This window comes from Stenella coeruleoalba (assembly GCF_951394435.1).
Source record: "Stenella coeruleoalba genome assembly, chromosome: 18".
In the NCBI taxonomy this organism is placed as follows: domain Eukaryota; kingdom Metazoa; phylum Chordata; class Mammalia; order Artiodactyla; family Delphinidae; genus Stenella; species Stenella coeruleoalba.
The window spans coordinates 9,925,046-9,947,961 of record NC_137164.1 but is presented as its reverse complement, the minus strand read 5'-3'; the positions used below and the strand labels follow the sequence as shown (position 1 = coordinate 9,947,961).

Sequence of the window (22,916 nt, the reverse complement as noted above, 5' to 3'; positions counted from 1 at the left end):
AGCAACTATTACAAACATGTTCAAAGAATTAAAGGAAAACATGCTAACAAGGAGACAGAAAATAGGAAATCGTAATAGAAACATTGAAACTATATAGAACAAAACGGAAATTCTAGAGTTAAAATGTACGAACACTAAAGTGAAAAATAAATTAGATGAGATACCTGATACGAAATGGCAGAAGGATTCAGCGAGTTTGAAGATTTATCAATAAAATTATCCAAGCCAAAGAACTCAGAGAAAAAAGACTAAAGAAAAATGAACAGAGAATCAGCCACCTGTGGGCCAATGTCAAGTATTCTGGGATATAAGTAAAAGGAGTCTCAAAGTAGATGAGAAAAAAAGGTCAGAAAAAAAGGTTTGAATAAATAATGGCAAAAAAATTCCCTAAATTGATACTATAATACTAATACTACTCATAATAATCTGATCCAAGAAACTAAACAAAGCCCAAGTAAGATAAACACAAAGAACTACAACTAGCTACATCATGGTCACCTTGCTAAAAGGCAAAGAAAAGAAATACTGAAAACATCAAGAAGAAAGTAATGTATCATGTAAAAGTGAACAATCATATGTTACTGGCTAACTTCTCATCAGAAATAATAGAGATCAGAAGGTAGCAGAATGAAATATTTGAAGCGCTAGGGGAAAAATAAGAATTTTAAATGAACCTAGAATTCTGTGAGTGAAGACAAAAGAGGTACATTCCAGATAATCAAAACTGAGAGAATGCTAGCAGACCTTAGCTATAAGAAATATGTCTACCATACAAACTCTAATCAAAAGAAAGCTGGAGTGGTAATATTAATATAAGATAAAATAGATTCAGAGTAAGGAATATTACCGGAAATCAGGAGGAGCGTTCATAAAGGGGTCAATTCATCAGGAAGACATAACAATCCTAAAATTTTATGCACCTAATGAGCTTCTAAATGCATGAAAACCCAAAAGAACTAAATTAGACAAATCCATAAATACAGTTAGCGATCTCAATATTCCTCTTAGTAAATGACAGAAAATTAACAAGGGTAGAGAAGCCTTTAAAATATATCTGAAAATTTTCAATCATTTGGAAATTAAACAACACACTTCCAAGTAATCATTTGGTCAAAGAAAAACATCTCAAGTGAAACTGAAAAATAGTTTGAACTAAATGGAAATGAAAACACAAGATATCAAAATCTGTAAGAGGAAGTTAGATCAGTATTCAGGGTAAAATTTGTAATTTTAAATGATAGAAGAGAATGGTCTAAAATCAATTACCTAAACATCCATTTTAAGACTCTGGAAAAATAAGAGCAAACTACATCAAAAGAAGAAGGATGGGATTAATAAAGATGGAAAAGGTAATCAATGAAATATAAAACAGACAATATGGAAAATCAATTAAACCAATTTTATAGAGACAACTAGAATGCCCATACAATGCTGGTAGGAATATAAAATGGTACACTTTGAGAATCTGGTGACTTCTTAAAAGTTAAACTGACACCTATCTTAGGTCTAATTATTCCATTCCTATGTATTTACTCAAGAGAAGTGAAAACATACGTCCACAAAATGACTTCCAGAAATATTCAGAACTTTATTCATACTAAACAAATCCTGGAAACCCAAAGGTCCATAAACAAGTCAATGGGTTGTAAAAGTGTATATAAACATACACTGATCAATGAACATTAAAGAAATTAATGAAATATGCAACAATATAGACGAATCTCAGTTATAATTCTGAGAGAATGAAGCCTTAACCAAAGACCATACAGTATTTGACTCTAAATTCTTGAACAGGCAAAACTAATCTATAATGACAGGAAGCAGATCAATGGTCACTTGAGTTGGGGTAGGGGTGGGCTGACTGCAAAAGGGATATGGAAGAAATTTTTCAGGGTGATGGAATCTGTATCTTGATTGGGATGATGGTTGCACTGAATACCTTTGTCAAAAATCAAACTGCAGACTTAAAATGGGTATGTTTTATTGTATGAATTATACTTCATTCCTCAAGTTTCTTATTCATAGCTCAGAGATAATACTTCACAGAGTGGTAAGGTTATAATGAAATAGTACACATACCCAGTGCAATGCCTACCATGTAGTAAGCAGTTCGTTATTCATCAGTTCTCCACCTGAACACCTGCTGTTTCTAAGGAGCTTTCAAGACTCCCATACCATTATTAAGATAGCTGCAGTTAAAAAAGTCTTCTTCATAGGGAACTAAAATGCCTCTCTCCAACCTACATCCATTGATCCTAAGTCTACCCTCTCTAGAGCAGTTGTTCTCAAACTGAGGCGTGCATCAGAATCACTTGGAGGGGTGGTACAACACAAAGACTGCTGAGGCTTATCCCGATCGTTTGATTCAGCAGACCTGGAGTGAGACCGGAGAGTCTGCATTTCTGAGTTCCCAGGTGATGCTGGTGATGCCAGGGATTCCACTCTGAGAAGCACTGCTTTAGAGAAACATAATTTATAAGACCACTCATACTTCCAAGCGCATCATTTTAAACACTGGAAGAGTTAACATATTTTTTAACTTTCCTTTTTTCCAAATTAAAGCAGTCTTAGTTCTTCCAAACCTCACTTTCCTAGTTCTCTGTTAGAATGTCAATATCCCTCCTAACATGTAGCCCCCAGGACTGAGACTTCCAGTTGGGACCTGACTAGTACCACACCCCCCACCCCACAAAAAAGGCAACAATCATTTATCTTAACCTGAACAGTTTCCCAGGTTTAGGTTTTTCAGTGTGTGTGCAGTTGTGTCTTTGTCAATCAAACACTTCCTGATTGTTTATCACCAACTGCTATAAGAGCAGGTCTTGCTAATATTCTTATACAGAGCCTGTCATAAACTTCTGTCAAGCAAAGCCTTTGTTCCATGAACCAAATTCCTGAATTAAAAAATGCTCCAAAGGACAGGACCAATAATACAACAGTATACTTGTTCAAAGAGTAATTTCAACAGTAATATACCTTTGCTTCAGAACTACGTGATGCATATTCTTCAGGAGTCTTCAAGTACTTAATGAAAACATGCTTATCTGAATCACTGAAAATAAAAGCTGGAATTCTACAGTTTCAATAGAAATGGTATGTGCAATTTTCTCTACACCCATGCTATTACATTTCAAAATTAATTCCTATATTTCCTGCAAAAATATAATTCTTGGTTGAGGGAAAAAATGATTAAACGTAATGACTTGCCAAGCAAAAATTTATGTACCTGTGGCCAAAAATGGTCATCTGAAGGATAGAAAACAATCCCTGCTTTCTTATGTGTAAATTTCCTCCAGCAGGTGAGAGAGTATACAGAAATGAGAGGATCAACACTGCATACTTGGAAAACAAATTTTTAAAGTAAATTAAAATCATGTTCCTAGACTCTAAAGTTTCTAGTTGTATCCTTTCAATACACTTCAATAGTACAGGAGCAATTATTTAACCTAGAGAATAATGATTAATAATTCAGAGGAATTATTACAAAAACCACAAATAAGACATAATTAAGTAAAGTTAGTTTATTTTACCTGTAGCTCTTCCAATATAAATTTAATGTAAATGCTGATACTGAGAAATATTAGGAAGAATTACTGATAGATGTCAGAATATCATGCCTTCCAATCCATCCTCCATGAACTTCTTATAAAGTGCCATAAATTTGGCCACAAATGCTTCCAAGTGATAAATGGCTTTGCTACCCAGCTGTAGACGATGTTCATAGTAAGCTGCCATCTGGGCCACTTCCCCTTTCAGTTGTCCATCACAATTATGTAAAAGCTCTGAGAGAAGGCCCTAAAGAAAGATAACTAGTAATTAAAAAAGTAATCATTTTTAAAAAATATTAGCTGAAAATGCTTTATTTCTCTCATTCAAAAAGGAAGTAAAACTTAAGTTAAATATGTTCTTTTTTAATTTCTGATGGACCAGCAGACTTCATCCAAAAGTACATACCATTCTATAATGTAAAAATGTGATAGTTATCTTTCATATTCCAACTCTAAATATTTAAATGTACAAGGGTGCAAAGATATAAGTACAAAGATGCTTACCGCAGCATTATTAATTATAATAATCTGTAGACAACCTAAAGCTCCACCAACAGGGGTCATATCCAAAAACTGTGGTATAGTCATATAATGAAATCCCACCCATCCACTATAAAGAATAAGGTAAATCTGTACTGTCATGAAACAGCAACCATACTACACTGCTGAATTTTAAAAAAAGAAGAGAAAAAAAAAAACAAACAGCGCAGGACACTGAAGTTTTGTGAAACACACACATATATGGGCTTATTTCTATGTGACTAGAAAAGAGGTCTTATGGAAACAGAGTGTGGAGCTTCACTTTTTTCTTTGTATATTTGGTATCATTTGAATTTTTTCATGTAAGGATTACCAGGTAATTTTAATAAATACAAACAAAGAAACAGTGTGTTCCCTAAAATCTAACAGTCAGCCTATCTATCCAGCTGGGGAGTTGATTAGGTTTAGATCAGCCCTAAACTGTGTCTTACAATATCCCTCTGCCTCCTTCTTTAACCTCATTACTCAAGTGCACTGGGCCTTGCTGTCTGCAATACTTGTTCCCCAGCTACTTATATGGTTCCCTTCTTTTAATCTTTCAAGTTTTAGTTTCAACATACCTTTCTCACAGAAGCCATCACTGACCTTCCATAACCCTGCCCTCCATTGTTACCATTTCACCTTGTTACTTCCTTTGTGGCACCTGGAACATTCTGAAATCCTCTTGCTTCGTTTCCCATTTCACCCCACAAAAATGCAACTTCTCTGAAGGCAGGCCCACCCGTCCCCTTCAACACACCCCTAAAGGTGCCTGAAGCACCAGAAGCTCAATAAATATCTGTTGAACTAATGAGCTGGACAGAAAGAAGTGACAATGTATCTTAGTGCAGCAAAAGCCCTGAGATCACACAAAGTCCAAGTTTTATGGTTATAAACAGTTCAAAATTTGAAATCAGGATACCTTCATTATTATTTCAGGAGGAATACAATGAGTCAGAAGCTCATAGAGTCTCCCACGAACTTCAAGGAGCCTATACAAAACAAAACAATATTCTGTGATAAAAATAGGAGGTAATTTTTCCTCTGTACTGTCTTAGTTTACGAATTAAACATCCCAATACAGACATTTTCTTAAATGGCTTATCATACTTAAGATACACCTATGGAAGCTTATCCTAATTTCAGTTCATTTTTCTAAAATGATATAATAATTGCTCACTAAATATTAGCTGCTATTCAAATTAGAAAATTATGAATTTTCTAAGATAGGTCAAACAAGAATCAAGACTAAGGGGTCAAAAATCAGAAGGAGCCATTTGGTACTGTGTGGACCAATGTTCAGAATGACACTAGCCATCCCAGTATTTCTGCACAGCTCCAAGGTTTTCTGAAATTAAGAGAAATTTCTTTTTATACAGCATAATGGCATCAACTCCCAAAACTGTTAGTCTAAATAGGCAACAGCAGCACTCGAACAAGTTCATTTATGAGCTGTCAAAACCTGTTTGGAAACGAGGAAAGGGCCGCAGCAGCTAGAATAATTAAGTAAAGTAATAATCAACTGAAGTCTTAAAAATACATCTAATAATAGTCAAATAGTCAAATACTGCAACATCTGTACCTAAATCTCTTAAGAGCTGGAAAGTTCAACTACTACCGCCAATTTTTCTTCATTAAAATCAGAACAAAAACAAGAAAGTCATCTTTAGCATGGAAATATTTTATGGAAGTAAAAGGCTCCCAAGACACACTTTGTTTGAATTTTACTTCTTTAAAGCCTGAAATTTCTTCACTGATTGATAATATTTTACAGAACGGAATGCACATTTTTTCCTAAAGTCAAGGTTTCTTTTCTGAAGAACCTACCTAAAATGTTTGCACTTTTCGAAAACTATTAATTTCTTCAACTAAAATAAATGAATTAATAGGAATTCAATGCAAATGCCACATACCCATTATCTATGACTATTCACCTCCTCTAATCTATATGGTAGCCCAAAAGTACACATTATCATTTCCTTTGAAGAATTTCTTATAAAAATAAGAATTCATCAGATATACCATACAAGAAGAGAAACATGGTATAATCCTCTCATGATTATTTTCACGTAAACCAGGGAAGCTTACATTTCAGTGGTTGCATTCAGTCTAGTCTGTTTCCTAAAAGAATCAACCCTCTCTAAAGTCCAAAGATGGTTTCTCAGTTCTGACAGGCAAAAAATAGTAGCAAACTGTGTCTCAGTGAGCCTAAGGGACCTTCACTAGACGTTCCAAAGGTAGTGAGTGGGCCTTAAGACTGTCACTCTTGATTTGGAGAAGAGCAGACTGCCCTTCTCAATCAAAGCTGTCATGATAAATCAAACAAGCAGTGGCTGAAGTACTCTCAGCATGGTCTACTACTGAAGAAGAGACCTAGGAAGTAAATAGAAACAACTGTACAGCAAATACGCACAGAACACTTCCTAAATACTGATGGCATATACACAATATTGTTCTTAACAAAGCCTATCATCACACATGAGCACCGGGTCTTCTAGTTCTCAATCCATTATCACACAATCTCTTCTGCTCTTATAACAAAGGTACAAGTATCCTTGGTATAAATAATAGCATCTTCATTATACAAATGAAAAAGTTGAAGCTCTAAGATGAAGTTACCTGCTCAAGGACACTTAGCTAAAACTCAGTAGAAGAACTAGAAGTCTGACCCACAGTCTAGGGTCTTTCTATGACACATCAATACAAAGTTACATATTGTGATTTTCAATATTAGAAAGCTAGACACATCATGCTATGTATTAATATTAAATCATCCGAGATTCTGGGAAAAACCTAAAACTTCCAAAATTTGTTTTAATTTATGTAGAAGTTCCACATTTACATGCCAATAGCCATGATATCATATGCTAAACTATTCTGAACCACTAAATTTCTAAAATTAAATCCTACCTTTTCTTTATAAGTGTACTATTATAGATTTAATTATAATTCTAAATGGCATGGTATTAGCATAAAACAGCTAACCTAAAACTTAGAATATCTGTACTATCTCAATGACCAAACTTTCATGGTGATCTTTTACAGTGGTTACCTCTGTGGAGTCTGCTGACTGACAATAGCATTGGCAGTCTCCCTCAGATACACCTCCCAATCTGTTTCAGGGATTTCTTGATCTCCAGTAAAAGGATATCTACATGACAAAAAGAGAACACAATAAATTAAATGAAAGTGGGCTTATGTCCCAAAATGTTTCCCACGGTAACTTCCCCCTTTCACTCACTGTTGCACTCTGCAGGCTTCACACATAAGCAGAGCTTTTCTGAGATTTCTGCAGGACTTCTCTGCAAGTCTACGAGCCAGTTGTGAAGGAAGATTTAGACCTTCCTTCTTGCACACAGTAGATAACACATGGCAAATCTACAAACAAAATAATTAACAAAAATGGGCAATCTGTCAAACAGCATACTGAGACAATTTCTGTTAATATCTTTATAGACCCTCCCCAACCTTTTTTTTGGTCACTACCCTACCCTAACCCACTGCTCCTTCAGTAGGAGGCTAGAGGTCTAGCCTAGCTGTCAGGAAGAGGCAGCAGCTAGATGGGCAACTGGAGGAAGCTCTGGTCCCAGCTCCAAGCCTGACAGCCTCCTCAAGGCAACATGGAGCTGGAGACAAAGGGTCTCATGTTGGGGGCAAAGATACTGCTCACAAGGCTGCCAAGTAGAGCCGTACAAGCTGAAGTGCACATGACTCAGGCACTAAGACCTGAATGGTGCCCATGGGAGTGGTGTAACCTGGCAGTGCTGCTGCTTTATAGACACTTTTAACTCTATCACCCCCAAAATTTTTACAAGTGAAACTTATAGTAAAGTTACTTTAACTACTTTGAAACTAATACAATGTCACATATTATCCCCACTTTGCATAAAATTGTCCCAAATCTATTAAACAGCAGAAAACTGCCTGTGAGAAACTGGTATTTCTACTGACAGCTACTAAGAATGATAAAGAAAACAAAAAAATGTATTATGTTTCAGACTAACTTTGGTCCCCTAACAGGGGACTAGGTATTCCCAAATCATCTTCTTGCAAAATCTATTTCCTGAATACTCATGCCTCCTCCATAAGCCAGTTAAATCAGGTTAAGGTAGAAGCCATTAAATAACCAGCCTTTACCTACTTTAGTAAAATCCACAATAATTACTTGTTTAAAGTAAAAGATGATTTAATGGAAAGAACATTTTCTATATATTGGTATCTGGTATTTACTACATATATATATATATAGGTTTATACGTATATTAATAGTTAGCATCCAGGCCATAGCTATTCCTAAATTACTGATATAGCTCACTATGTTTTCACAAAAACAAACATGACAGGGATGTACACACAGTATGCATGGAATTTGAAGTGAAATTTTTTTTCTGAAAAGTTTAACTTGACTTACATCTTCAATGCTGGGAGCAGGCACACGAACTGCAAGGCACCTACTACGAATAGGTGGTATCACTTTTGATGTAGAATTGCAACACAAGATCAACCTGCAGGTGGACATATACTTTTCCATGGTTCTGCGCAAGGCATGCTGAGCATCTTTAGTGAGTTTGTCAACTTCTGTCAATAACACGACTGAGTCAAGGAAAAACAAAACAAACTTTAACTTAAGTATTTCTCTTCCTCTTCCTCCTCATTATTCAGAGTGAAATCCTAAATAATAAGCCTAATATACTACTTTCCCTTTGGAGAAGACATGCAAAACTTATAGGTATGGCGAGAATAATTTCTTTTACTTTTATTTTAAAACATTCTAAGATCAAACAAGCCTAAGAAACACTAGGCTAAACAAAGTTAAAGAGGTTATTTTGTTGTAGAATTTACTGCAGCCTTTATTATATTTATACACAGTAGAAATCACCACGACAAGGATATAATGTGCTGCATTTACCCAAAATAATTTATCTCAGGAGCACATTTCTGTAGAACACCTTAGCATTAAGGAATACACTTTGGAAAACACTGGCACAAGAGATGTAGCAAATATGGCATAAAGACATCTGGTTACTTGTATAAGATTCCATCTGGTCATAATCAAGGATTGGCCTTAAAGTGCTTCAGGAATAGTATGTAGGGACTGAATCCAACTGTTGTATTTTTCATTGTATTAAATTATTTCTAGAAGATGACAGTGGTAGCATTTGTAGCATTTGAATCTCTCCCATAAAAACAGACAGAAAAAGTAAAGATTCCAAGACCCAAGACAACATTTATATCAAAACTAGGTGACAAGTTGTCCCTAAGAACCCTAAATATGAGCAACTGAGAACAAGAAACTATGTGTGGGAGGAAGTGGCTGGGATCCACCAGGTTTTTGACAGCCTTTAGGACAGGAGAACCCCAAATCACCCACAAAAGCACACTGGAAATACCATGGGCCAATTTAAGAACAGCACTCAGAGGGCTCAATTCATGGCTAAGAGCTAAGGAACCTTGATGCAATAAGGTTTGAGAGAACATTGGACTGAAAATAATAAAATGAATATTCCTTCCAAGATAACACTTCACAGTTTGGAGATGTTCTGGAATTAGAACCGAAATTGAACAGAACAGGAAAAATAAAGACAAGGAGATTGATCCCAGTATCTGACAAGGATAGCACCAAATAAAATGATAAAAAAATAAATCATTGCTAGGTGAGAAAACAGCAGCATATTTTAAAAATTAACACATCCCAACCAAGTGACATTTACTCCAGAAATGCAAAGCAGTTTCATTAAAAGATCCAGTAATATAATACTAAACATTAAGAAGAAAAATCATAAAACTACATTAATGGATACAGGAGAGCATTTGAAAAAAAATTTTTAATTTATTTTGAAGTACAGACTGAGGAGGAAAGATAAGAAATACACTGGAATATGCACAGGTGATTTACAAAACAGTAAAATAAGCAATGAACAAAAGATAAAATCATCACATTCACTAAAAAAAAACAAAGTACAAACAATTTATTTTCTCCACTCAAACTGACAAGGATTAAAAATAATTATCCAGTGTTGATAAATGTTAGAGAGAAATGGGCATTCCTAAACACTGCTGGTGGTAGCACAGAGCTATACCCTCTTTCACATGAAGAATTTGGCAAAATATATGAAAAGCATTAAATATTGGCATATTTATCAAAAAATCTCCTGTAAAAATATACGCATATATATGCACATAAATAATACTGCAAATGTTAAGAGTAACTATTAATGGGGATTATAGCTGGTATGAATTTTCTTTTGTTTAGCTAAACATTTGATAATGAACATGTCACTTTGGTTCTAAGAACCATTATTTTTAAATCATGCAATTTCTTATTTTAAATTAAGTATTTTTTCATTACTTATCTAGTTCTAAAGTAACAAATGGGTGGCACAAATAGTTCTCTTTCTGCCAAAATTCAATTCCATTAGACTATAAACTCCCAGGAGCAGAGATCATGTCTCTCTTGTTCACTTTTACATATTTAAAGAAAAAAAAAAGGTAGCATAGTACTTGGCACAGAACAAGAGGTTAATAAATATTTGCTAAATGGATGGAATTTACATTCCCCACTACATTTTTCTCTTATACCCACTGCTTGTAATTTAAGTGTCTGCCTCATAAAAAGAAATCTTTTTATCACATACCTTTAAAATCTTTTTGAGAGTTTGTTTCAAGTTGCTGTGATTGTGCCACTGTTTTCAACATCTCCTGAATTACTACCCGGTCACTATTTCCAGCATCACTATACAAAACAAAAATAGTGGTAAATATGTGTGTAAATATTTAGAAAGTATTATGCCCTTATTCTTAATCTGTTATTGTACGAAAAATGTTGAAGATCTTAAGTGATCAAAATTTTAATCAAACTGAGTAACACCTATTACATTCACAAAACTTTAAAAGTGAAGTGTTTTAGGGTCATTAAATACTAAAAATATTCCAATACTCAACTACAATTTGGTTAATATCACTGAAAACACCAAGCATGTTCTTATATTAAGTTTACTGAGAAGATAAACAAAACTGATAAACCATTAGCCAGACTCATCAAGAAAAAAAGGGAAAAGACTCAAAAAAAAAAAAAAGTGAGCCATGGCCACTGAGCCTGCGCATCAGGAGCCTGTGCTCTGCAACGGGAGAGGCCACAACAGTGAGAGGCCCGCGTACCGCAAAAAAAAAAGAAGAAGAGCAATAGCTATCAACAGCTTAACAAATACTTTGATACTTCTGTACCCACTATAATTCATACCTAGTCAGAGCTAATTTAAAATATAAAAATAACTCCTTGGAACAGAAATTTAATCTCTGTTCCTCTTCCCCACCCCCAAAATAGTAAAGGTCTGAGAGAGAACAAGCCTAGACAAGTCCCTCTCAGCACAAGCAGAGTTGATTCAGGGTCTTCACAAGGGGATGGGATAAGCAAATTAAGTTTAGCACACAAATCAGTACTCTGTAAGCTGCTGACTTACAGGCATTACCTGTCATTTATACCAATATCATTGCTTTAGCACTTAAGTCCTGCACCTCACAAACCAACATAAGTCACCTGGTTAATTCAGGCTGAATGTCAATTTAAAACACCTGAAAAACAAACAGCTTACCCTCCAACTATTCTTGCTACAGAGGAACTCTCAAAGAGAAAAAGAGGGCATAGAAGTCAGCTTTAGTTTATTCTCCCAAACAGCCATTGTCTGTCTCAATTCAATATTATTCGATCAATATACGTACAGTGTTTCTTTTATAATCATTTCCTTGTCCAGAATCTAAAATAATTCGCTTTTGTCTATGGAATTACCACTCTCTACTTTTACAATCAGATCCTTTCCCACCAACCTTAATTTTTTCTTTGACATACCTAGGAAAAATAATATCAGTCTGTTAGGGCTGTTCTGAGGACATAATCCATGTAAAGCTTCCCCCACAGTGCCTGCTACTGAATACACATTAACTTAAAACTCCCTTCCTCTTATTCCATTCAGTCTAGAAAGGGATGCTCGATCTCATTGCTGTGCCACTGCCCATTAAGTTGCCTTTGCCTGAAGATGTCCTTGATTCTGTTCTCCTTCAAGAACATATCAGACCCCATAGAACCCTGAAGGCTTAGCCAACTTTACGCCCAATACAATCATTTCTACATCATTTACTTAAGCAGAACGTAACTGCTGTGGCATGAGTTTTCAATGTGCCTCCCAACAAGATCCTAGTCATTATCTCATGATAGAGAATACACACAGTGGCTGATGGACTACAATACCCTCTAATCAAAAAACTGAAACAAAGAAAATGGGAACCCAAATTCACTTTCTGAAATATTTTTTCAGGCATTTACAAACTTTTTAGACACACTTTGCTCACCAGTTCTGAATGAGTCAATATAATTCAACAAAAACTTACTGACTATGCAAAATACTTTGTGTAAAGCACAGAGCTCTGTAGAGCAAGAAAACTTAATTAAAATTATTTGACTTGGGGGGGTATCAAAGAGAAGGGAAAGAAGGAAGGTTCTAGGCTCCCCGTCTCACACAGGGCAGCTTCACTTTTATCTATTTTATATATTGTTTCCATACATAATTTTATTTCAAAAAAACATTCTGCTCTTTAAAAAAAGTCTGAACATCACTATTCTAAAATTGCTTATTTCTATGTAGTAGCAACTTACCTGGGATTAACTTCAAGGTGGTAATTGCTTGCAATAGTGCTAATTTCAATTTTCTTTTTAGATGGAGTCTGTGGACAAAGAAAGTAGTTTTTTTTTTAATGTTTATTCATGACTATTTCTCCTCTTTTCTGTATTTCATTCTTTTTAATTATGTAAACAATTTATGTTTACTAAAGAAAGAAAACTTTAGATGACCATCACTAATACTTCAACTTCATTAACCCCATTCCTTTCTTAAGGTGCATGTAAACATACATGTTTTTACGTACATTGGGTCATATCACACATTCTGTTTTTAGTGTGATCACTTTTCTCCTTTACCTCCAGTAATCTCCAAACCATTCCCTGTTATCAGATCATCGTTGTAAACAATCTGCCTATGTCCTTTCACAGTCTTTTCCATGATAACACACAAAAATAAACACATACTAATACATTACTACATAGAGTCTGTCAGCATACTTGCAAAAATTGTTTTAAAAAGAGGCAATCATATATATTTCTGTGTTTTGCTTTTCCTTAACAACACATCTAGACAACCTTCTCAGACAAGTGGTATAGGCTGTTATAGTTGCATATCAACCATAACATGGATGTCCCAAAGGCAGTCATGCAGATGGGCATTTTGTTTCTTGCTTTTTACAATCTCAAACAATTCCATAATTAACATCCTTGTGCATATGTCTCATGCACTGCTTTCCCGTCTATGTAACAGATTCCCAATAAAAGATCTGCTGGATTGAAGATGATGTGTTCTCTAAATTTTTATACGTATGTATGTGTTTATTAGACTCTCACTGCTTTTCCTCAACTACCACAAAGGTCAAACATCTTCACATAGGTTTACTGACTGTTTATCTTTCTCTCCTGTGGCCATTTTTTATTCAGTTTTCTACCAGATTGTTTTTACATTGTCACTTTGTAAAATCTTTTATCTAATACATTCCTTTCAAATATTTTTTATAATCCTTCATTTTTCTATTGATCTTATGTATATTATCTTGTCAAACTTTTAAAATTCATATATACCCAAGTATATATTTTCTTCTACAGTTCCCATGTTTTTTATTAAAAGGTGCTCCTGACTCATACACTGTTCATACTGTCTAAGAAATTCTATTCTAAGAAATTTAGTTTTATTTTACCATTTCAGCCTTTCATTGATCTGGATTTATAAATTATGTGTAATAGGGATTCAACTTTATTTTCTTCTGGGTTGGTAACTAGTTATGCTAGCACATTTTGCTGACCAATCCTCTTCCTACTGATGTGAAATAGATCTTGGGCTGTCATATTTCTGGGCTCTCTATTCAGTTCCACTGATGTAATCCTCTATCCCAATGCCATAGCAATATTGTTTTGCTTTTAGTAGGCTTACAGTATGGTTTAATAAACACATGTCCCACTTCACAAATCTTCTTTTTCATAATTATTTTAGCTAGTCTCAGAAATGTACTTTAAGATCACTTCATACAATTAAAAAAATAAATTGCATTTTAATTGGAATTTCACTAAAATTTATTCTGAACATGGGGAGAACAAATACTTTTAAATACTACTGAGAACATGATGCATCTTTCCATTTGATCAGCTCTTGTTTCTTGTCCTTTTATAAGATTATGTATAAGGTTTTCTTACTACCTTTCTTATTAAATTTGTCCCTGCATATTTTAAAGAATTTCCACCAGGATGTACTACCAACATCTCAAATTCAATGTGTCTAAACACAAGCTAATCCACATTAGCCTACAGTCCATTTATTCTCCTAAAGATTCTATTAATAGCACAACCTACTGTCCAGTCACTCAGTTTACATTTTTTCAGTGCCTAATATGTGCAAGACACTATACCAGAGGCTATGAAGAACATAAAAATGATGGCAACTGGACTTATTGTGGTGATTATTTCATAATGCATAAAAACATCAAATCACTATGCAGTATACCTGAAACTAATATAATGCCACATGTCAAGTATAACTTACAAAAATATAAAATTTACCCTATATAACTTCAAAACAAATACAATCTTGTCAGAGTCAAGGTGTATAAATAACTATGATCAAGGCAAAACAAAGTAATGCTCTAAAAAGTATAAACTATGGGTTGTAGGAGGAAACATTAATTATAACGGGGTTGGGGGGGCACTTCCAAGAGGATACATTTCAGCTAGATCTTAAACACTGTCAGTAAGGAACGAGTATGAAAATGCATTGCATAGCATGAGGCTACAAAACACAGCCAGGGCAAGATCATGGGAACTCTGAATATCCCAGAGCCTCATGTCTCCTCTGCCAGGCAGTCAGCTGCCCAATCTTTACCGAGTCACCAGATTCCACGTTTAAAATTTTTCTCCAAATCATTCCCTTTCCATACCCACTACTGCTCTCAGAACAATGAACTTTAGAAACTTGAGTTCTAGTTCCAGCTGACACTAATTTGAATCTGAAATGAATCCCACCACCTACCTCTTACCCCAAGTCTCCTGTTGCTCATATTTCTTCTCTAACGTAATGTAACTTTTGTCTGGTTATAATACTTAGGTCTATAAATCAGCAACTCTCAATCCTGTACACCAGGATTACCTGTGAAATTCTTACTTAAATCACACATTGGGCAGCAAAGGGTCCTATATGATGAGGACTGAAAATCCCTGCTCTAAATATTTGGAGGGCCTCAAAGTGAAATGCTTACTGTGATGGTCTGATGTTCAATTCTCAATTTTTCCACTCCCACACCATAAAGTTCACGTAGAATACACATAATTCTTGTCTTTTTTCCAGCACCTGATGGTCCATAGACTAACAGATGAGGAAAGTCACCACACTGCACCTGGAAAAAAAAAGAACAAGGCATTTTCCCCAAACTACTGCCCAACCTGTGGAAGTAAACTACTTTTCAAGTATCAAATATTTTGTGTCTCTACCTATGAAACTTCAAAAATGTGTATGTGTGTGTGTGTGTATGTATATATAGAGAGACAGATCTTTAACTCTGAAATGTTGATTATCCCCCTGGGATTAATGTTACATTACTTATGTATCTAGCACAGTACATGTAAGATACAACACTATATGCTAGAAAGCAAGAAATCCCAAACCTGGCTGACTGTCAGAATCTTCCAGAGAACTTTTAATAAAAAGACTAATTACTGGACCCCATCCACAAGATTATGACTCAGTAACTGAGACTGATGCCTGTCGTAGTTTGGGCTTCTACAAATAGTCCCTTTGATAAGAAACGAGTGCATCTGGTTTTATTTGGAAGGTAAAGGAAAACTTTGTAGGGGAGCAGGAAAGCAAGGAAGGAAGGCAGCCAACAACAGTGTTGTTAACTTAAATACCACTCTGGGCATCTGGGGCGTGATCCTGCTGTGGATACTCCTGAAGCCAGTGCAAATACACCACACTATTAAACCACCCAAGGGTGGAGAAGCTGGAGTATGATACACTATCTCTCAACAATCCTTTGCTGGCTTGGGAAAGTGAACGGAGAGAAAGAGAGGGCATTAATTCCCTGACATTTCAAGTCTTCTTAGAGGTGTCATCAAGAGAAAGCCTTCAGGAAATGCAGATGCAGGGAGTTGGAAGTTGGTCTGTGTAATTTTATAAATTAAGAGCAAGGGAATGGAGTAGGACGCTGACAGTGCTGCATTTCAAAACAAGATTGTTTTTAAAAAAAAGTTCCCAGGTGATTGTGATGCTCAGTCAGGTCTGGGGATCAGTGTTATGAAGGCTATAAAGATGACAACACAGACCTTAGCTTCAGGTGCATAAAATCTTGTGGAGCAAAAGTTTTATAAATAACCATTTTAGAAAAAATGAAAATAAGTATATTAACAGAAGTGCTTGTTACAGTGAATTTTAATACTCTGTAAACTCATCTATCTCTGGCATTGAAAGAAAAAAGTGTCAAGGAAAGGAACTATTTACCTAAGACAACGCATGGAAAATAGTAGGTACTCCACAAATATAGCCTTCATTTTTTTAAACTTCTATCTCACCAAAATTAAGTTATGCTGCAAATGTTTCACACTTTTATTAGGTTGTAGATTCAAAGGTAAACAGGTGAATACTTTTGAAAAGCCAAATCTATTAACACAAGACTAATACACTAAATTTTTGTGCAAATATTTATTCCAAATTCTATAGAATAGAAAACTGGCAATAGAATATAAAATATATTCCATGGTTAAGAAAATCAAAGTCGAAGCTATTGTAAGAAAATGCAATTTGTCTATAAATGAAGCTGTATTCATTTATAAATTGCATTTTCTTAGAACAGCTTTGACTCTGATTTTCTTAACCATGGGATACATTTATTTAGATTTATTTAAACAGTATTTTAAATACTAAAAATAAATAAAATACTGAATTAATAGATTTACTTAAAATTAGTATAGTATTAGTATTGGAATACCAATAATTTTAAAAGAGAGTTTAAAAAAACACTTCACTCTCACAACACCACCAACTTTTCTAATGCCTTTCATATATAAGGATGGAGTTCTTTTATTATAATTTCTCACTGAAAAAAACTTTACAAATAGTACCTGTAATTCTGAAAAAGATGGGTACTGGAAGCCCAGAGGGCTGAGCAAAAACACTTCCATCATGAAGTGGTACTTTAGGCCCTTAAAAAGAGTAGATAAGTGGCTTTCTACTCAAGACCCTTCTTCCATCTCCACTCTCTACAAACTTCAGTTGGTTTTTCACAAAGCACTGCCATTAGATACTTTTATCAGCTACAACATAAAAATAGGCATCGCGACAGGAAAAGAAAAATCTGCCATTAAGGAATTAAACTTAAGGACAACCTAATACCACATAGTTTAGAATTAAAAATGACCTTAGAAATTAATAAACCCAATATCTTCCTTTTTGTAAATGCGGGCAATGACACCAAGACATTTTAAGTAAGTTTATTAAAAAGTCAGATGATGTCACTTCTCTGTTCAAAACGTTCCAAAGGCTTCCCATCTCACTCTATTAAAATTTACTGTATCTGCACTTCCTCCCACCCCCAAACTCCCCCATTTCCTACTCCTCTTCCCGCTGGCCCACGGTTTGCCAGCTGCACTGGCCTCCCGAGTGACGGGCTGTGCACACTCCTGCCTCAGGCATTCTGCACCTGCTGTTCCCTCTACCCGCTCCACTCCTCGCCCCGGAGCTCCCTACTGTGGGCTCTCCCACTTCGTTCAAGCTTCGGCTCAGATGACAGTCCTCACGGAGACTTTCTTGGTTTACAAGCACAGGCCCCTCCCCCACACCGTGTCCTCGTCCCAGTTTTACTTTTCTCCACAGCATTCATCACCTTCTGAAGCGGGAGAGCGAAGGCCTCGCCTCCTCCGGCTCTCCCCGCCCCGTCCCGCCGACTCACCAAGTTGCGCAGCTGGGCCGCCTGCTCCTTGTGATAGTCCAGCTGTCCCAAAGAGCAGGGCCGGTATTTGTCCACCCAGAGGCTCATGCCGGCCCGAGTTCCCGGGGCCCGACACTCGAACTTCCCGCGCGCTCGCCCTCCGCTCCGGACTCACAAACAAGTTTTCCCGCGAGCTCCAAATCTCGCGACATCACTACCTGCGCGGCGGCGTAAACGAGTTAGGGGCGGAAAGACTACGGAAGCCTAGTACGGACAGAATTGGGCGCAAAGTCGGATATCACCTACTCGTTAATGCTCATTGTTTTATTTAATCATTTTCTTTGTTCTCACCCTCTATCATAGTACAGTAATTATTAAGCAAAATTGGAAATTTGGCTCTGATACTCTAGGAGTCAAATTCGGGAACTTAAGAGAGACCATCCTCCTAAATTCATTTCATTCGTTCATTCAATCACTCATTCGTTCTACAGAAACTTACAAAATATTTACTGTGTGGAGCTCTGTTTTTGGCACCAGAAAATATCCGGCTTTTCTCACTTGGCAGGCACAAAAGAAGCTTTATTGAATAAACCGCTAAAACTAATATCTAATCTTCACTACCTTTCCTTACCTCCATTCCTCAAGATTCTTACTGAAAAAAAAAAAAAAAAAAAAAAAAAAAAAGATTCTTACTGAATTTAAAGCAAAGGAATCTAAAGGTCGTGAAAAGCTACAGAAATGTGGCCACTCGAACTGCACCTCTTAAATGCACTTCTCTAGGTGTATGTAATTTTAATTACTTATTTAACTTATGCTTTTATTTTACATATTGTTCAAAATCCTAAATACTGCCACAGGACAGGAATTGATTTCCAAATATGTTTAATAACCTTCTATCAAGGTGCCCCCTCTCATTCACTTATGACACAAGAATTTATTGAATTCTTTGAATCATCATATTTACTGAATTATTTCTGTGGGCAAGAAATTATTGGGCACAATTAATAACACCACCGGGCTTCCCTGGTGGCGCAGTGGTTGAGAGTCTGCCTGCCGATGCAGGGGACACGGGTTTGTGCCCCGGTCCGGGAAGATCCCACATGCCGCGGAGCGGATAGGCCCGTGAGCATGGCCGCTGAGCCACGCGTCCGGAGCCTGTGCTCCGCAACGGGAGAGGCCACAACAGTGAGAGGCCCGCGTACCGCAAAAAAAAAGAAAAAATAGTCACTAATAGATGTTGAAAGGGAGGATTTATTTTACATAAAATGGCATAAAAAATCAATTACAACTTTAAAAACACAAAATGTGATTAAATATTCAGTGTAAAAAGAAGAATGCCTTTATTTCTTTGAGGTTCTGAGGCACTTGTCACTGATATTATTTCATCTTGATGTTTTAAAAATGACTAATCTGTGGCCTCTGAGAGAGAGATCTAGTAATGAGGAGATCCCACAGTGGAAGAGAGCAAGAGGGCATTGCAGGCAACAGGGCAGGAAAATCCCAGGCAACAGTGATAGAGCAAGCTTGGCAAACGACCTATTCAGGCTGGAGTAGGAGGATAACTACCTCCTGAAGATGAAATTAGTACCTAATGTGCTCACGCATCCTGAGATGAGATTTATACATATGCAAGAGAATATGGGGAAATTAGCAGGATGTATTAATACATTAAAAACTAACCAATGAGAAAACAATTAGCAAGAGCAGTAAACATAAAAATTATATAAAAGGCATATGTAGTATCTAAGAAAGGAAACGTTATAACGTTTTATCATGTGGCTCAACTGTGCATAACACAGATTCAAAATAATATAAACACCACATACTTATCTAACTAGAAATTATGATATAAATGAACTGGGAAGATGACAGGAGGGGAAGTGTGTCTAGATTCTAAAACGCTGAGCAGTTTTCCCAGGGATTTCCTCGGTGATGGAAAGCTCTCTGCTGAGTGTCAGGGCATAGCTCCACCCTGGCCCGGCTTCATTCTGGCTTCTTTTTTGACTTTGATTAAGTCACTTTCTCTAGGCCTGAATGGACTCAACCACAAAAATGAAAGGCTGAGCTACATAACTCCTAAGGGCCCTGCAAGCCCTAACACTCTTTTCACTTTTGCACTCGTATCTGTACTTTTACCAAAAGAAAGAATTCCCAGTTGACATGTTTCTACAAAGTGGAATGGCAACACCAGTGAATGCTGGTTTTAGCAAATGGGACACAGAGACAATGGTCTAGGATGGGTGGCAGTCTATCATGACAGTTTTAGATCAGTTCATTGAAACATTGTTTTTGAAAATATAGTTTGCTTTTTTCTCTCAGAAATTATTATATTTTTATAAACTAGATAATATTTTCAGCAACATTATTATGCTTTTTCTATAATCACAGCAGCTCATTAACCCATACTGTTTGATTATTTTTTCTCATTTCCATATATCTTCTGCATTCCTCTTCACAGGAGTTACAAACAGAAATGCCAGCATGGGCTGGACAGGCAAATAAATGCATGATCTCAGCTTGGGAGAATAAAACAGGAAGAGAATGCAGTAAGTTTCTTCCCACCAAAAAGGGGTGGCAGCCCCTCAGCTTCACTCGATCACCCACAAGCGGGATCCTGGACCACTGGTCATAGAATTTCATGTGTTTTGAAAGAAGCCACAGTCCACATTTTTTTTGTACAATCAATCTCCTGAGAAAAACAAGGACACTGTCAGGGCCAACAGAACTTATCTGCAGGCCAGATTCAGCCTGCCTCCTTGGCTTGCGAACTCTGCTTAGACCTTGTAACATTCAAACCTCAGAAAGAGAAGCAACAAACTCAAAATTCAAATCATGCAGTATCTGGTTTATTCTCCCCTGCTTGATCCTGGAGGGAAAACTCTGGTGCAGACAGAAACAGAAACAATTGACCAAGAGAAGCAAGGAGCTGGTTTGATGGTCACTGATGCAAACATCCTCTTCCTCCTAGCATCAGGGATCCCAGCAGCTGGTAACTATTATCTGAAAGGCTATCACTCTGGTTTAACAGGTTAATGGAGTTTTGCCTGCTTGGTTTACAAAAACGTGTAATATAACACATTTATCTATATTTTTCACATTTGAAGACTAATCACGTTTTCTATAAATAATGTGTCCACAAATGATACTCAGAGATGTAAAGCAAAGCACATCTGACCATTTAGTAATTTATTTCCACAATAATCTGTAATATGGAAATCAATTTTCTTTTTCATTTCTGAATGAAAAGGCTCAGAAATCCCTTCAGTTTCATTTATTCTGTGAGTTGGATGATATATATTACAGCCAATAATTATAAAAGGCTTTTATTATAAATGTGATTGTATAAGTAAAAGTGCAAGGATCAGTAATAACTTCTAATAGAACCCCATTGATTTTCCTTATATTCCTTATACTTTTTTATGTCTCTGATATTTTTAATTCAAATACTCTGCTAAATTCCTCATCCTCTTAAGTTGGAGGAATGATTACATTTTATAGGAACTATTTACCCATAGAGGTAATTTTGAATTATCATGTCCTTTCCTATGGTGCTTTTGAATATTAGTCATTAGAAATATAGTTTCAAAAAGCAGTTCTGTTTATTCATGGGTTATGGGTTTGAAAACATCTGTATTTTAGATATTTCCCTAGGAACCATTTGTATTTCAAACTTACACATGATTTTGCTACTAATTATTGTAAGAAAAACATTAGACCTGCAATTTCTATGTTGCATTTCACTGGTAAAACTAGATACATTCTAAATAAAGGAGGTTTTAAAAAATTCTAAATAAAACAGCAACTATTCAAATCAGAACATGGTTTTTATGGTATACAATTAGCCTGGTTCAGCCACCTTTGAACATGGGTATATAAATAAAAAGAAAGCTAATTTAACAGGAATTTATATTTACAAACATCCCTCCATCCAAAACTGAAAACCATAACCAGTTCAAAAACAACATTGATCTTACACCAATGTCATGGTATCATTCTGCCAAGTTACAAAATTCCAGCTGCTTTAAGTAGGATACGCAATCTACTGTAAAAACAGACCCCAAAATCTATAATGATGCAAGAAAGATGGACTTTTATTTTTCACTTATGAAAGATCAAAAATGAGTGATCCTGAACAGCAAGTGGCTCTCTTGCAGTCAGTAATACAGGGTCACAGGCTCCTTCTCTCTTTTGTCTCTGCTATCTTCACCAGCTGGCATCCACAGCCTCCATACTTGTCTTCATCAAGCCCATGGAGAGGAGAAGAATGTGCAGGACCACATGTGGAAGGTTCCTGTGGGCCAGGACCAGAAGCAGCATATGGCATATCCCATTTGCTAGACTCAGTGGCGTACACACACCTAACTCGAATGGAAGCTGGAAAAAACAGTCCCCCTTTTGCGAGCTCCTGCTGCGGCCCCTTATCACTATGTCTATGAAGCTCTTGTGATAAATTAACCTATAAACTGTTGTTACAGTTGTAGACAGCCTGTGGAATGACTGCTAAGTGTCAGGTGCTGCACTAGACCCTGGAGGAGAGACCCAAGGAGGAAGGCGTCGTGGTCCTTGTCTTCAAGGACTTTACTCTCTTACATGGGTTTTCATAGAAGAAGCTGACAGGGAACCAAAAAGGAAATGGAAGAGGACCCACACTTATATTGAGAGAGAGAAGTGTTTATGTTAGACACTTAGCTTAAGGCTTCACTCTATCCTTGCCACTCAAAGGGTGGTACCTGAATTAGAAACATCTGCAATACCTAAGAGCTTTATGAGAAACACAGACTCTCAGGCCCCACTCATCATCCTGGTCTGCATTTTAATAAGATCCCTAGATGATGTTTATAC

At 36.3% G+C, this 22,916-nt stretch overlaps 1 protein-coding gene across 8 annotated transcripts in view; it reads right to left on the bottom strand.

Annotated features, from left to right (window-relative positions):
• RFC3 (replication factor C subunit 3) overlaps positions 1-22,916 on the bottom strand; it is a 731,429-nt gene that overhangs the window by 496,244 nt on the left and 212,269 nt on the right. For 6 of the 8 annotated variants that reach the window (XM_079902598.1, XM_079902597.1, XM_079902593.1 and 3 more), the window contains 8 exons: positions 15,411-15,548; positions 12,718-12,785; positions 10,703-10,800; positions 8,479-8,660; positions 7,309-7,445; positions 7,120-7,218; positions 4,990-5,059; positions 3,531-3,795 (listed from right to left, as the gene is read on the bottom strand). In XM_079902598.1, the coding sequence (XP_079758724.1) occupies positions 3,604-3,795; positions 4,990-5,059; positions 7,120-7,218; positions 7,309-7,445; positions 8,479-8,660; positions 10,703-10,800; positions 12,718-12,785; positions 15,411-15,479 (915 nt within the window). In that variant the 5' untranslated portion in view covers positions 15,480-15,548 and the 3' untranslated portion in view covers positions 3,531-3,603. Of the gene's footprint in view, positions 1-3,530; positions 3,796-4,989; positions 5,060-7,119; positions 7,219-7,308; positions 7,446-8,478; positions 8,661-10,702; positions 10,801-12,717; positions 12,786-15,410; positions 15,549-18,095; positions 18,402-22,916 lie in introns of those variants that run through there. The other 2 variants (XM_079902595.1, XM_079902596.1) reach the window with 2 other exon arrangements.